Source organism: Dasypus novemcinctus, chromosome 18 (assembly GCF_030445035.2).
Source record: "Dasypus novemcinctus isolate mDasNov1 chromosome 18, mDasNov1.1.hap2, whole genome shotgun sequence".
In the NCBI taxonomy this organism is placed as follows: Eukaryota; Metazoa; Chordata; class Mammalia; order Cingulata; family Dasypodidae; genus Dasypus; species Dasypus novemcinctus.
Genome location: NC_080690.1, coordinates 60760535 through 60774205, shown reverse-complemented (window position 1 = coordinate 60774205; position 13671 = coordinate 60760535). Strand labels below are relative to the sequence as shown.

At 58.2% G+C, this 13671-nt stretch overlaps 1 protein-coding gene across 1 annotated transcript in view; it reads right to left on the bottom strand.

Moving 5' to 3' along the window:
• SPTBN4 (spectrin beta, non-erythrocytic 4) overlaps positions 1-13671 on the bottom strand; it is a 76219-nt gene that overhangs the window by 29253 nt on the left and 33295 nt on the right. Inside the window, 6 exon segments of the mRNA XM_058280271.1 lie at positions 1863-1953; positions 6078-6280; positions 7665-7973; positions 7975-8416; positions 10820-10957; positions 12352-13300. Coding sequence (XP_058136254.1) covers positions 1863-1953; positions 6078-6280; positions 7665-7973; positions 7975-8416; positions 10820-10957; positions 12352-13300 — 2132 coding nt within the window.

The window sequence follows — 13671 nt, the reverse complement described above, 5'->3', positions numbered from 1 at the left end:
TCCAGCAAAACCAGGGAAGACCCCCAAAAGGTTGAGGCTCCCAACCCCAGAGCAAATTTCAGCTCCCAGTCACCCAGAAAAGAGCCCCCTAGAGGGGCTGAGACCCTCCCTAGCCCTCAGGGCAAATCCAGACTCCCCCAGGAGTAGCCTTAGAAGTTCCCTCCCCTCCGCATCCCTCCCCTGGGACCCGGCCCCTCAGTCCCGCCTGCACCAGCACCGAGGACAGCTCCCGACCTCCCTGTCCCTCCCCTGGGGCCGGGGTCCCGGCGCCTGCCCGGTCCACCCCCGCATCGCCACGTCCCTCCCTCCCGCGGTCCCTGCGGGCGAGCACGCGCCCGAGCCCCCTCCCCCGCTCGCCTCAGCGGGGGCGCGCGCCAGCCCCCTCCCCAGGGCGCCCCCGAGACCTGAAGCGGCGGCGGCGTTGGCGGGGCGTCCCTGCGGCGCGCGGGCTGGCGCTCGCCCCTCCACTGCGACCGCGGCGGCGGCGGCGGCGGCTGAAGCTCCGGCGGGCGCGCGCCCGCGCCCCCTCCCCCGCGTCGCGGCAGCGCGCCCGCCCGCGCGCGCCCCCTGCCTGCCTCCCTGCCGCCTTCTCGCCGGGCCCCAGTTACTGGTGGGGGAGGAATCATCACCCTCCCTAAAGCTTGGGCGGGGGCAGCGGGGGAGGGGGGCTACCGCGCCATCTCAGATGATTGCTCCTTGCTCCAGAACAATCTCACATGGGTGGGGATGGAGGGGGCCCCTAGACCATTCTTACTGGCGAGAGAGGGCACTGGGGCCTAGGCTACCTCAACTATGTGAAGGCGGGGAGTATGTGTGTTTGGGGGGGTGTCCTGAAGTACCTCTAGTGGGGAAGGGCTGGGATCCCAGGCTACCTCAGCTATATGGGGGTGCTGGGTATGGGAGGGGGCCTGGGTCATCCCTTCTAAGACTGTAGCACAGAATGATCTTCCCTGACAGGGGAGAGTGTGTTCCTGGACACTCCTCCAGTGGGCTCGAGTCCCGATCTACCTAAATTACGTGGGCGCGGAGATTGGGGGGCCCTTGTCCATTTCACATATGGGGAGAGCATCATGGGGGTTCACCACGAAAAGGGCCAATCTTTCATGGAATTGGGGGCAGGGTCCTGGCTCCTGAACCACCTTTGGTTGGGGGAAACTTAGGTACTGGATCGTGGGGGATGGGGGACGGGGGAGGCGATCCAGGGTTACACAGGTGGAGGAGCTTGGGCAGGGAACCTCTCTGTTTGGCGGATGGGAACATGTTTACTGGATCCTCTCTAAAGCTCATCCCTTGTGTGGCCAGAGGCCAGAACAATTTCTCATGGAACGCGAGAAAAGGGGTGGGGGCAGCTCTTCTGAACTGCCTCCAATGGGAAAGGTCTAGCCCATCTGACTTGAGGCCATCCCCATGTGGGTATAGATCGTTTTTAAGGGGGCAGAGGCTTGATTCCTGGACACTTTTATAAAGAGGGCAAAGCTTGGTTCAAGACCATATCTGACAGAAGGCAGGCTCTGGGCCGCTGGGCCACCTCTACCCCTCTCCCCAAGCAGGGCTCATCTCACAAACCGCCCGAAAGGTGAGATCAGCGCGCGTTCCCGCGGGACCCGCAGGCGCGGACGCGCGCCGTTGCCAGGGGCGCCGGGGGCCTCCAGCCCTCTTCCCCGGCGCCCGCGTGGGCGGGGAGGCACTGGGAACATGCGCACTGAGGCCGGGCTGCGCGCGCCTCCTGGCGACACAGACGGGACATCGCGTCGCGACCCACTTAGACGGGGCGTCCCCGCCCCCACAGCGCCTCTGCCTGGGAGCAATTCCCTCCCTCCCTGGGAAAGGGCACTTCACCCCAGAACAGCGGGAGGTCCCACCTCGTGGCAGTCCCGAAGGAAGTGCTGCAGCCCAAGTTGGTCGTGTAGCTTCTGCATCCACTGCTGGGCCCGCAGCTGGTTCTCTTGGCTCCTGGAGATGGGGAGAGGGGAGATGGGGGAGCCTGGGACAGGAGGCGCTGGCGCTAGTGCTGAGGGCATCGGGCTGGGAAGGGGAGGGGAGCGCCGGTCACACAAGAGAAGCGGGGTAGAGCCAAGGTGGGGGTGTCAGAGAGGCACAGGGAGGGAGAGAGAGAGAGACCTGGAGAGCTTGGAGGGAGAGAGACAGAGACTCAGAGACACGGGCCTAGGCAGAGACAACAGAGACCTAGAGACAGTGTGAAAAATACCAAGAGAGCGAAACCAAGAGCCAGAGATCAAGAGGGAGAGAGACAAAGAGGAGACACAAGCTACAAACAGAAATGGAGACCTGAGAGAGACACACAGATAGACACACAGGCACACAGGCACAGGTCCCCAGGCGAAGCATACCCAGAGACCTCAAGGGAGTGACTAGCAGAGACCCCGAGAGGAGGGATAAAGAGAGACAACAAGACAGGGACCCAGGGAAAGAGAATAGGGAGACGGGGAGACGTGCAGCAGGGGAAGTAGCAGAGAGCAGCAGATGGGGCAGACCCGGAGACAGGGCGGGTGGAGGAAGAGGCAGGCAGGGGCCAGGGAGGGGCAGGGAGAGAAGTGGCAAGACACCACGAGTGATGGACACAGCCGACAGACAGACAGACAGGTGCGACAGAGCTGGAGAGAGGAAAGAGGAGAAGCAGTGGGCTGCAGCCACAGCGGGGGCTGGGGTGGGTGCCTGGTAGGCAGGGGCGGGTGCTTAGTGACCTGGCCTCCTGCCCTCAGGGCAGAGCAGGGTGCAGGGAGGTCCGGAGGGGTGGGTGGGGCTGGGCAGCCACCTCAGTCCACGTGTGTGCCTGTCCTGTCCCTGCCGGTCTCCCCCAGGGAGACAGGAGAGAGACAGCCCCTCTTCTCCCCAGCGTCCCGCTCCCTCAGAGTCCTCCCCCCGCTTTCTGGGCCCTACAGGCCCTGCGTGTCCTCCTGTTACTCACTCTTGGAGAAAGCTACACGGGCCCCCCCGTGGTTCCCTGAACCCCACGCTCCCCTCGGCCGAGGCTGGCTCTTCGCTCTGCCTGCAAAGCTGCTCACAGCTCCTTCCTCTCCTCTTGAGATCTTTACTCGAATGGCACCTCCTTAGTGAGCCCCTCCTGACCACTGCCCAACACTGTCTGGCTTGCTTTCCTTCTGTCATCAGCTAACACACTCAGTTGTCCTGATTTATGTTGTCTCTCCCCGCTGCTAGAATGTCATTCCACGAGGGCAGGAACTTTCCTGCTTTTTGCATAACTGTACCCCCACGCCTAGAAAAGCGCCCAGCACGCAGTAGGTGCTCAATACATATTTGTTGAAGGAATGAATGAGCAAATGAATGCAAGAGAGACACAGGTAGTTTAAGGAAACAGGAGTAAAGGGGCTGAGAAGGAGAAAGAGGCAGAAAAACAAGAGATAGAAACAGTTGAGACAGACAGGCCAGGTAGGGAGATGCAGATGAGGAGAAAGAAAAATATACACAGAGAGAGCACAGAAAAAGAACACAGAGAGACGGAAAGAGGGAAACAAAAAGACACAGAGTGCAAGAGAAATCTGCAGAGAGGGAAAGAGAGGCAGAGCTGCAGAGAAGGAAGGGGAAGGGCCGCGACAAGCAAGTGAAGTCCTGACTCCCTCCAGCCCCAGTTCAGCTCCGGAGTCAGGACACCTCTGACTTTGACCCGAAATCGATCCTTCCAGGCCTTGGCCAGTCCAGCTGTCAAGTGCCAGTCCTAGAGATGAGGCCCATCCTTCCCGTCCACGAGGGCAGGAACACAGCAGGGTTCAAATCCTGGTTGTGCCACTTCCCGCCTGTGACCTTGGACAAATCATTTCCTCTCCCTGAACCTCTGTGTCTTCTTCTGCAAACTGCCCTGAAGAACAGCACCTCGCCAGCGGGGCTGATGGAGCTGGGCTAAGATCTGGCCACTGGAGCCCAGGGTCTCAGCTCCTAACTCGTGTGGGGGTGGAGAGCCTCTCCTCCAGCAAAAGGACATTAGTACTCATGCGGGGTGGAAGTGTGTCCCAGGACAGGAAAGGACAGGCACGCGGGGTGGAGGGATATATTGGGTCAGTCTCAATACCTGCAGTGTCCCCAGCATCACCCAGCACAGGCCTGGGGCAGATGCCCCCTCTGGGCTCTCACAGCCCCCTGACTTCCTGACTTCCCATCCCAACCCTGACCCCCTGCCTGCGCCCCCCCTTCCCGGCCCTGACCCCCTGCCTGCACCCCCCCCCCCCCCCCCCCCCCCCCCGTCCCGGCCCTGACCCCTGCCTGTGCCCTCTCCTTCCCAGCCCTGACCCCCTGCCTGCGCCTCCCCCATCCCGGCCCTGACCCCCTGCCTGCGCCCCCCCTTCCTGGCCCTGACCCCCTGCCTGCGCCTCCCCCATCCCGGCCCTGACCCCCTGCCTGCGCCTCCCCCATCCCGGCCCTGACCCCCTGCCTGCGCCTCCCCCATCCTGGCCCTGACCCCCCTGCCTGTGCCCCCCCTTCCTGGCCCTGACCCCCTGCCTGTGCCTCCCCCATGCTGGCCCTGACCCCCCTGCCTGTGCCCCCCCTTCCCGGCCCTGACCCCCTGCCTGCACCCCCCCCTTCCCGGCCCTGACCCCCTGCCTGCACCCCCCCCTTCCCGGCCCTGACCCCCTGCTTGTGCCCCCCCTTCCTGGCCCTGACCCCCTGCCTGCACCACCCCCTTCCCGGCCCTGACCCCCTGCCTGTGCCTCCCTGTCCCGGCCCTGACCGCTCTGCTTCTGCTTCCCCATCACAGTCCTGGCCATTCTGGGATGTCCTCATCAGATAACATGTGAGTTCTGCGAGGGCAGGGATCCTGTTCTGTCCTGGTCATGGCTGTGTCCCCAGCATCGCCCCACACAGGGCTTGGCAGACAGCACAGCCTCAGTACATTTTAATTGACTGAAAAAAGAATAAATGAATAAACAGTGAAATGAAAGGAGCAATTACTATGAAAAGGAACAAATGAATGAATCATGGAACACATAGTCCCCCAAGCCCCTCCTCCCTGCTCTGCAGAGCCTCGTATACAGCAGGTGCTCAAGAAATGCGGAGAACAGGAAGAAAGGGTCCAGGCCTGGAGCTGGGGCAGTGGATGAAGAATGTGCCTCCTCAGGACCAGACTCACCAGCAAAGGTGCCATTAGAACCCTTCAGCCTTGTCCCAGATGCATTCAGGAAAAAAGGATGCCCGAGCCCCAGGCAGAAGCGGGGCCAGGCTCTCGGGACTGGTGCTGAAGTGACCAGATCCACTTCCCCCAGAAAACAGAAGGCAGGCTGCTGGCCCCTCCTGTAGTCTGGATCATTCCAAAGAGCCAGAGAGGAGGGAGCTGGCATCACCGGGAGGGACAGAAACACTATCAGTGACAGAGAGAGCGAGGTGGGACTGGAGGAAATACTAGAAAGGACATGCCATGAGCGCTGGGATCCTTGGGGGGGCGGGGGTGAGCAGTTCTGGTTTGTTCAGGGCCTGGTACACAGTAGATGCTCAATAAATGTCTGTTCTTGATTAGTATCAGGAAAACAAGAGACAGGCAGTGGTGAGAAACAGGTGGTGAAACAAGCAGAAAATGATAAGGAGCAAGGAGAGCATGGGAGACACGCGGTGCTTCCTGGGGGACAGGGTGGCTGCTGACTTGTCCCCTACACTAGAGAGCCGCACGGCTGGGGCACAGTTCCAGGCGGCCAGCTGGAGCAGAACCTGTGCCTGGTCTTTAGCTGCTGGCTCTGGAGAGGCCCGGGGGCACAGCAGCAGGGCAGATGCTGGGGCATCTAAGGACAGCAAATCTTGTCTCCCAGGAAATAGGTTAAGGAAATACATTCTCCCATGCCGAGGGCAGGCGTGGGAGGGAACACAGAAGGTGTATCCTTCTGCACCTTTTGGATTTACAACCATGTGTCACTCTTTAACGAAAAAAATACATTTAAGTTAAACCTAAAGCAACATGGGATTAGGGAGAAATCGCCGACGCCTGGAAGCAGAGAAGCAGAAGCAGTGATGGAGGAGAAGGGCCAGGCGGGGCCTCCCTTGCCCGCCCCTGGGCCAACACCCCATCCCCTGCGCCTAGACTCCCCCACTGTCCCGGGGTCTGGGGAACCTACTTCTCAAGCAGCCGGGCAACCGCCTCCTGGGCCTGCTCGCCGTAGAGGTTGCCCTGCCTCAGCAGCCCCTCTGCAGCCTGCACAGCCACCTGCATCTTTTGCTGGTTCAGTTCCATCGTGGTGAGGAAGTCCCGGTGCCGTTTCAATGCCTCCTCCACTGACTGCACTGTGGCGGGGAGCTCCTGGCCTGACAGTGCCATCTCCTGGGAAGGGGGTACAGGGGTCAGTCCCTTTCCATTCCAGAGCCTGGAAGAGGCCGCCAGGCTGACATCACCACTCTCCTCCCTCTGGCTCACTGTGTTCTCACACTCAGGCACAGTCCCACCTCAGGGCCTTTGCACATGCTGGTGCTGGTTCTGCTGCCTGGCAGTCTGTCCCTCCAGTTATCCCCAGGGCCAGCTCCTTCACTTGCTTCAGGTCTCTGCCCACTCTTCCTACATCCCCTTATGCTGCTTCAGGTTTCTTAGCATATACCTAATGTAATATCATGTATGCATTGACTTGGTAACCGGCTCTCCCCCCTCCCTTACATACACACGCACTAGAACGTCAGCCCCAAGAGAGTGGTCTTTTGTGTTTTCTTTCCTTGTGTGACCTCAGACACAGAATAGTGCCTGGCACAGAGGGGGCATTTAGTAAATATCTGGTAAAGCTATGAAGGACTGGGTGCTGTGTGACCTCGGGGAAGTTCTCCCCCTTTTGGGTTTAGCTTTCCAACTCGTAAAACGGGTGTGCCAAAAAAGGTTACTAAAAGCCACCAACTCAACTCCCAATACTCAATAACCTCAGGATTCTAGGGGCTTCCCCCAGAGGCCCCCCAGATAATCCCCAAACAGATCCAGCCTCCTCTAGATAACCAGCACAGGTGGTTACCCATTCTAAGATGATCCCCAAATTTCAGTGCCTCCTCTTGAACAACCTGAAAATTGGGTGCTCTATCGTGCTGAAATTCTCTAACTTGTTTCCCATTCCCGAATGATCTCCAAACTGCATTGCCTGTCCCCAAGCAGCCACCACACTTGATTCCTCAAGCCACAAACACAGTTACCTTCTCCAAACCCTTCACAGATTGCCATCCCCAGTAGGGAAGGAAATTTGCATATTTAGGCACCCGCCATCACTTGCTGGCTTCCAAGAATCGTTCAACTCCGGTTACTGACCCACCATATAATCCTTATCTTCTGCTCTCCATCCCAAGATCCCGTGTGAACTCCATTTACCATTATCGATCAACCTCAAACTTACTTCCTTAGGGACAATCTACAAACCCTGAGTAAGACACTGCAATAAACCGCAAACTGCCCTCTTCCCTCGGGATAGCCCACGACTGCTTGTCAGCCACCTCAGAAAAAAACACCAACCCAGGACCCACGCGCCGTAATCCTCAAACCTGTTACCCACACGCCCACGCGTGCCCGCACGGGAGGATCCACATTCCCAGTTACCCTCACCAGATAGCCTCTCAGTTCCCACCCCCTCAGATACACCACTAGCCCGTGTCCCCGCAAACATCCCCGCACGCCCCTGCCTGCTCCCGAAATCCCCCCGACCCCGGACCTTTGCTCCCGCGCTCCCCCCTGCGGGCACCTGGTTGCGAAGCACGGCGCGGGCCTGGCGCAGGTCGCGCAGGAAGAGCTGGTAGACGTGCGCCTGCACCAGCGCCTCCCTGCGCGCCTCCCACAGGCCCAGCAGCTTGTGCCAACCGAGTTCCAGGTGCGGCAGCCACTCGTCGAGCGCCAGGCCCGGGCCCAGCTCGGCGCCGTCGGCCGCCAGCAGCGCCTCGGTGGCCGCCACGATGCGCGCATAGTCCTCCTCGCGCTGGTCCACCTCTTCCTTGAGCGCGGCGTGACGCGCCAGCAGCGCGTCCGCCTCTTCCAGGCTACCCGGCAGGGGGCCCCTCGCCGCCGCCCGCCGCCTCCTGGGCGCGCACCAGCCAGTCCAGGAAAGCGTCCAGGTCGTGCAGGAAGCGCTGCAGGCGCCCGGCTGCCGCCACCGCCTCGCCGCAGGCCTGAGCCGCGCTCGCCAGCGCAGCCCACTCGGCGCCCAGCTCCTCTGCACCCTGGTGCAGCCGCGCTGCCTGCGCTGGGAAGCGCGCGGCCAGCAGGGCTGCCTCCTCCAGGAGGGCGGCCTGGCGCGGTTCCAGCGCTTGTAGAGCCGCCTCCAGGCCGCTGAGGCGCCACTGCAGGGCGCCGCCCGCGCGGGGAGCGCTCTCCACCGCCCGCCGCTTCTCGCGCACCTGGGCGCGCACCTCCGCCACCTCCAGGACATGGTTCTCCACCAGCAGCACGGCGCTCATCTCTTCTTTGCGCTGTTCCACCAGTTCCACAATGCGGTTCCATCTGCCCAGGGGAAGGGGAGCGGTTTGAAAAGAGTAGGGTGCCTTTTGGGTGGGGAGGGCAGGTTGCCTCAGGGCCAAATTCAGGTCCTGGCCACCCAGCCACTGTGTGACCTTGGAAAGTCACTTTATCTCACTGAGCTCTAGTTTCTGCCTTAGTAAATGGTATCCTAGTCTGCATGTTCACTTAAAGCAGTGGTTCTCAAAAACAGTTTTTACATAATATATGTATAACTCTTGTTTCTTCCAGAGTGAACAGTAGAGGTTTCTAGAGGGGGCTCATGACAATTGATATCACAAAAAACTGAACCCAGAAGCAGACCTGAGAATCCAGCTGCCTTCCCTTAAGCCAGACATTGAAGAGATTAGCAAAAATACACCATGCCACTCTTCCCACTATATTTTGGTTTTGAAAAAATAACCTTTTTTATTAAAAGTTGGTTAATAGGTAATAGGCATATTAATTTTAGTTTTAAATGACTTAATGATTTGAAAATATCTGTTTTAATTTCTAACATAGTAAATGTTGATAAATATAAACTCTGTATATAAACTAATGGGGTCCTCGGTAGTTTTTCAGAGTCCAAAGGGGCTCTGAGACCAGAAAGTTTGAGAACCACTGGCTTACAACGGCTTATCTATTACTCTCAGATAATACATTCAGCCCAACAAATATATATATATATATGTGTCTTTTTTTAAAATGTTACATTAAAAAAATTTGAGGTCCCCATATACCCCCCCCAACAAATATATATTGAATATCTATATGAACCGGATGCTGAGGCCAAACTTCTCTATTTCAAAATAATTTAATGGAAAAAAATTATGTAGTGCTCGGTCACCTTCCTGCAGGAGACAATATTTCTCTGGTCCTCAGTTTCCCCTTCATGGGCAGTGTGTGGCTAAGGTTACCAGAACAGACTTGGAGTCAGGCTGCCTGGGGTCAAAGCCAAGCACCACCACTTCCTAGCTGTTCAACTTTTGGCAAGTGACCCTCTCTGAGCCTTGGTTTCTCCATCAGCCAAATGGGCACAATCTTAACACCCACCTCATAGGAGTGCTGGGAGGATTAAACGAGTATTATGTACTGAGTGCTTCAAATAGTCCCTGTTTGTTCCTATTACTGAGTGACGACAATCTTTGGGAACATAGCAAGCCCTTTACTGCCTCAGGCCTTTGTTTCCTGCCTGGAATGCTCTGGACCCTCCCTCCCTGTCCACACACTCCTCTCTTCCCATGGCTGGCTCCTTGTCATGCCCTTTGAGGGCCCAACTCAAAATGTTACGTTCTGAACACAAGATCTAAGATCATTCCCCAAACCCCCAGTTACATTCTACCGGGTCACTCTATTTCCTGCATAATAGTCAATGTACTTATCTCTTGTTTATTAGTTTATTTGTTAACTGGCTCTCTGCCCCTCACACTACAAGGCAGAGATTAAGGTTCTGGAATTGGAAAGACCCAGGTTCAAGTTCTGCTCTGACCGCAGACTGGCTGTGTGACCATGAGCAAATCATTTCCCTCCCCAATCCTCAGTTTCCTCATCTGGAAGATGGGGATAATAATAATACCAACTTCACAGAATGGCTCTGAGCATTTAATAAGCTAGTGTAGCTAAAGCACAGAGATCTCGGTTAATGCTGTAAATCATTGTTCTTGTTAGCTTTTTAGGCCATGATGCTTTGGGGTTGTCTAGGCTACAGAGGCTTTGAAATCCCTTGGTAGGGATTTGATAGCATAGCATAGCATAGCATTTGATAGCATAGCATTAAGAGCACGGTCCTTGGGGTCTTCCTGTGTGACCTTGGGCCAGCATCTTTGCCTCTCTGAGCTCATTTCCTCTTCTGTAACATGGGGTACATAGGGTCGCTTGGTAAAACTGAATATATGTAATAAAATACCCAAGTTCTGGATGTAGACCAAGCTAAATTTGATTCCTACTTGATTACTAGATTGAGTAGTCTTAGATAAGGATTTCACCTCTTTGAATCTGTGTTTTCATCTATGAACTCTACCCACACTGGGGAAATTGCTGATAGTGTTCAAGGGGGAAAGAGAATAATTTGCTACTATTCTGAATTCTGGAGCCTTTACTATGGACACTGGAATATTAAGAGATAAAACAAGATATGCAAAGTGCTTGGGAAAATTCCTGGCAGACAGGAGGTACTCAATAAAAAGTTTATGAACAAACAAATGAATGGCCAATTGAAATGTATTGTGCATTTTACCACATCATCACCAGCACTGCGTATTTCTGTTTTTTCAAGAGTCTGCTGATTTATCAGGTGGCCGTTATCATCTCAGGGTTTTGAAATTGCACATCTTCTTTCCACAGTTGAGTAAACGAGGAAGGGAATGATGAGAAGAAATGGCGCGACTTCCAGCCCCAGGCCCTGCCTACCTGCTGTTGAGATGGTCCTGGCAGGAGCGCACCTCGTCTGAGCTGGGATGGCCTCCTTCCACCAGCTCCTGGACCGTGTGGTTCACACCCAGGACACGGCCCATCAGACTGTTCATCTCCTGGTCCAGGCTCTCAAATCTGCAGGAGGAAGACGGAGGTGCTCAGAGGCCAGACCTTGGGGAGCTGCCCGTGTCCTGGCTTCTACGAAGCCACTTCTGGTTCTCTTTCTAACTCCCCAGCCTTACCTTCTTAGACTCCTGTCCTGGCTCCTCCTCTTTACCTGTCTCTTAAATACTAGATCCCTCAGGGCTCTATCCTGGGCCCCTGGCTTTCTCCCTCCCTACAGCCTCAGCCCCCATCCCTGCACACATGACCCCCAACTCTCTCTTCCCTAGTCTCAACCTTCTCCTGAGCCCCAGCCCCAAAAGCCTGCTGGACACTTCCTCTGGGCCCCTCACACCCACTGTGACTCAAACTGACCTAGGAATCTCCCCTCAAATTTGTTCTTCTTCTGGGTCCCCATCTCAGGGACAGCCCCACTCTCCTATAAGCCAGAGTCCAGTGCCTCTTTCTGGACACCCCCGCCCCCAGCCTCTCAGACCCCCCAGCCTATCCACTTGGCCTCCTGAGTGTCTCTCCCATCTCCTCCCTCTTTTCCTCCCCACAGCCCTGCCCTGCTCAGCTCTGTCCCCTCCCACCTGGGTCCCCATCGCAGCTGCCTCTCTGCGCTCCCAGCTACCACCCTCGCTCCCTCCAGTCTACCCTCTGCAGGACAGTCAGGGAGATCATTTTTTAATCTGACTATTCCTCCCTTGTTTAAGACAATCTCCAGGACTGTGGTTTGGGGAACTAGGAGCAAGGTAAGTGCGGGGACTAGGTCTGTGTTTCTAGCAATGCCCAGCGCAAGACCGGAGAAGGCGGTCAACTGACCAAATGAGTGGGTGGACAAGGTGCTCAGAGAGAGAGGGACCGAGGGAGAAAGAGATGTTCATCCACTCATTTAACAGCTCATGAATGAGTCAGCTAACAGACCAATCAGTACATAGCAGGTTATGGGGTGGTGAAGCGGGATAAGGGGAGAGAAAGTGACAGGGGTGGAGCCATTTTATTAGCTGGGGAGGTGACCTTTTGGCAGGGGTACTAGTCCTGGGGGAGGGACACCCAGGTTGGGAGGGCACAGGTTGTTAATTTCCCGCTAGGTGATGGTAAACCAGATAGCTTGAATAGGAAGCCCCCGGGAGTGCTCCCTGTCCCCCGCCCCCAGGCACAGTGCTCAGTGCTCTCCAGGATTAACACATTGACTCTTCACCGTGAGTCTGTGGGGGAGGGACTAATATCATCCCATTTTAGAGATGGACAAACTGAGGTTCAGCAAGCTGCAGGATGTCATAGAGCTGGTTAAGGACGAAGCAGGGATAGTTCCAGCCGAGCGAACTTGGGAGAAGACGAACCAACGAAGATCAGACTGGGCGCGTGAGGAAGTGGACCCGGGAATCCCTCCTCTTGTCCCACAAGCGCGGGCGCGCGCTCACCGGTGCTGCACCACCTCGACGTCGTCGAGAGAATCCGGCACGCGCATGGCGAGCAGCCACTGCTCCTTCTCGCCGATCCACAGCTCGCACGCGTGCACCTCGCCGAACATGCGGTAGACGGCGAGCGCGTCGCGCAGCCACTGGCGCCTCAGCGCCGCTACTTCGGTCACCTCGGCGAACAGCTGCTCTGCCTCCACCACGCGCACCTGTAGCGCCACCACCAGAGGTCCGGCTCCGCTGGCGCCCCCCAGAGTCGCCAGCTGGCGCCGCAGGCCGCCCACAGGCCCGCGATGCGCCTCCACCTCCCCGGTGAGCGCGCGGTGCTGGCGCGCCAGGCGGCGGCTGGACGCCTCGTCGTGGCCGAAGTCACCCGCGGCCGCCAGGCGGTAGGCGTCGCGAAGCCAGTCCAGGAGCCCGTCGAGGTCGGCGCCGAACTGGTGCAGCGCCCGCGCCTCCTGCAGCCGCCGCTCGCGCCGCGCCGCCGCCTCTTCCAGCCTCTGCCAGCGGCGTCGTGCGCTCGCCGCGCGCTCCGCCAGGCCCGCCAGGTGCAGGGTCTCCGCGCCGGGGCCCGCGGCGCCGCCGGCCGCGGCCAGCTCCTCTCCGCGCCGCAGCGTCTGCTGCAGCAGCGCCCGCCGCCCACCCAGCTCGCCCTGCAGGATCTTGTGCTGCGCCAGCAGGCGCGCCGTGCTGGGCAGGTCGTGCGCGCCGCCCGCCGTGCCCACCGCGCCCGCCGCGCCCGCGCCGCCGCCGGCGCCCGCGGCCTCCAGGAGGCGCTCCTTGTCGCGCGCCCAGCTCTCGGCCTCCTCCAGCTCCTGCAGCAGCGCCCACAGGCTCCGCGACGCCTCCAGCTCTGCGCGCCGCTGCGCCGCCTGCTCCTGCAGCTCCGCCAGACAGCCGTGCACGTGGTTCACGCGGTTGCAGATGACCTGCGGGTCGCAGGGCTGGTAGCCTGGGCGGGGAGAAGGCTTGGATACAGGTCTGGGGACGACCAAGAGGGGGAACTGCAAGCCACCCGCCCTGTTCTTGACCTGACTTCATCAAGTGCCATTTGAAGTCTCCTCCTCCAGGGAGCCGTCCGGATACCGCCACCCCCACCCCCACCCCAAGGCTGGGGCAGGTGCCTCCTCTGGACTCTTCCAGACCTCTCTGCTTCCTTTTCTCAGCCCTGACCAATCTCCTCTGTCTCCCCCCTGGACTTGGAGCCCTGCAAGTTGTCTGGGTCACGCTGTGTCCCCACCACTGCCCAGCCCAGAGTGGAGACTGAGCCTAGTGAATCTGGTGACTTACTAATTGAATGATAGATGGGAACCCAGATCCAGG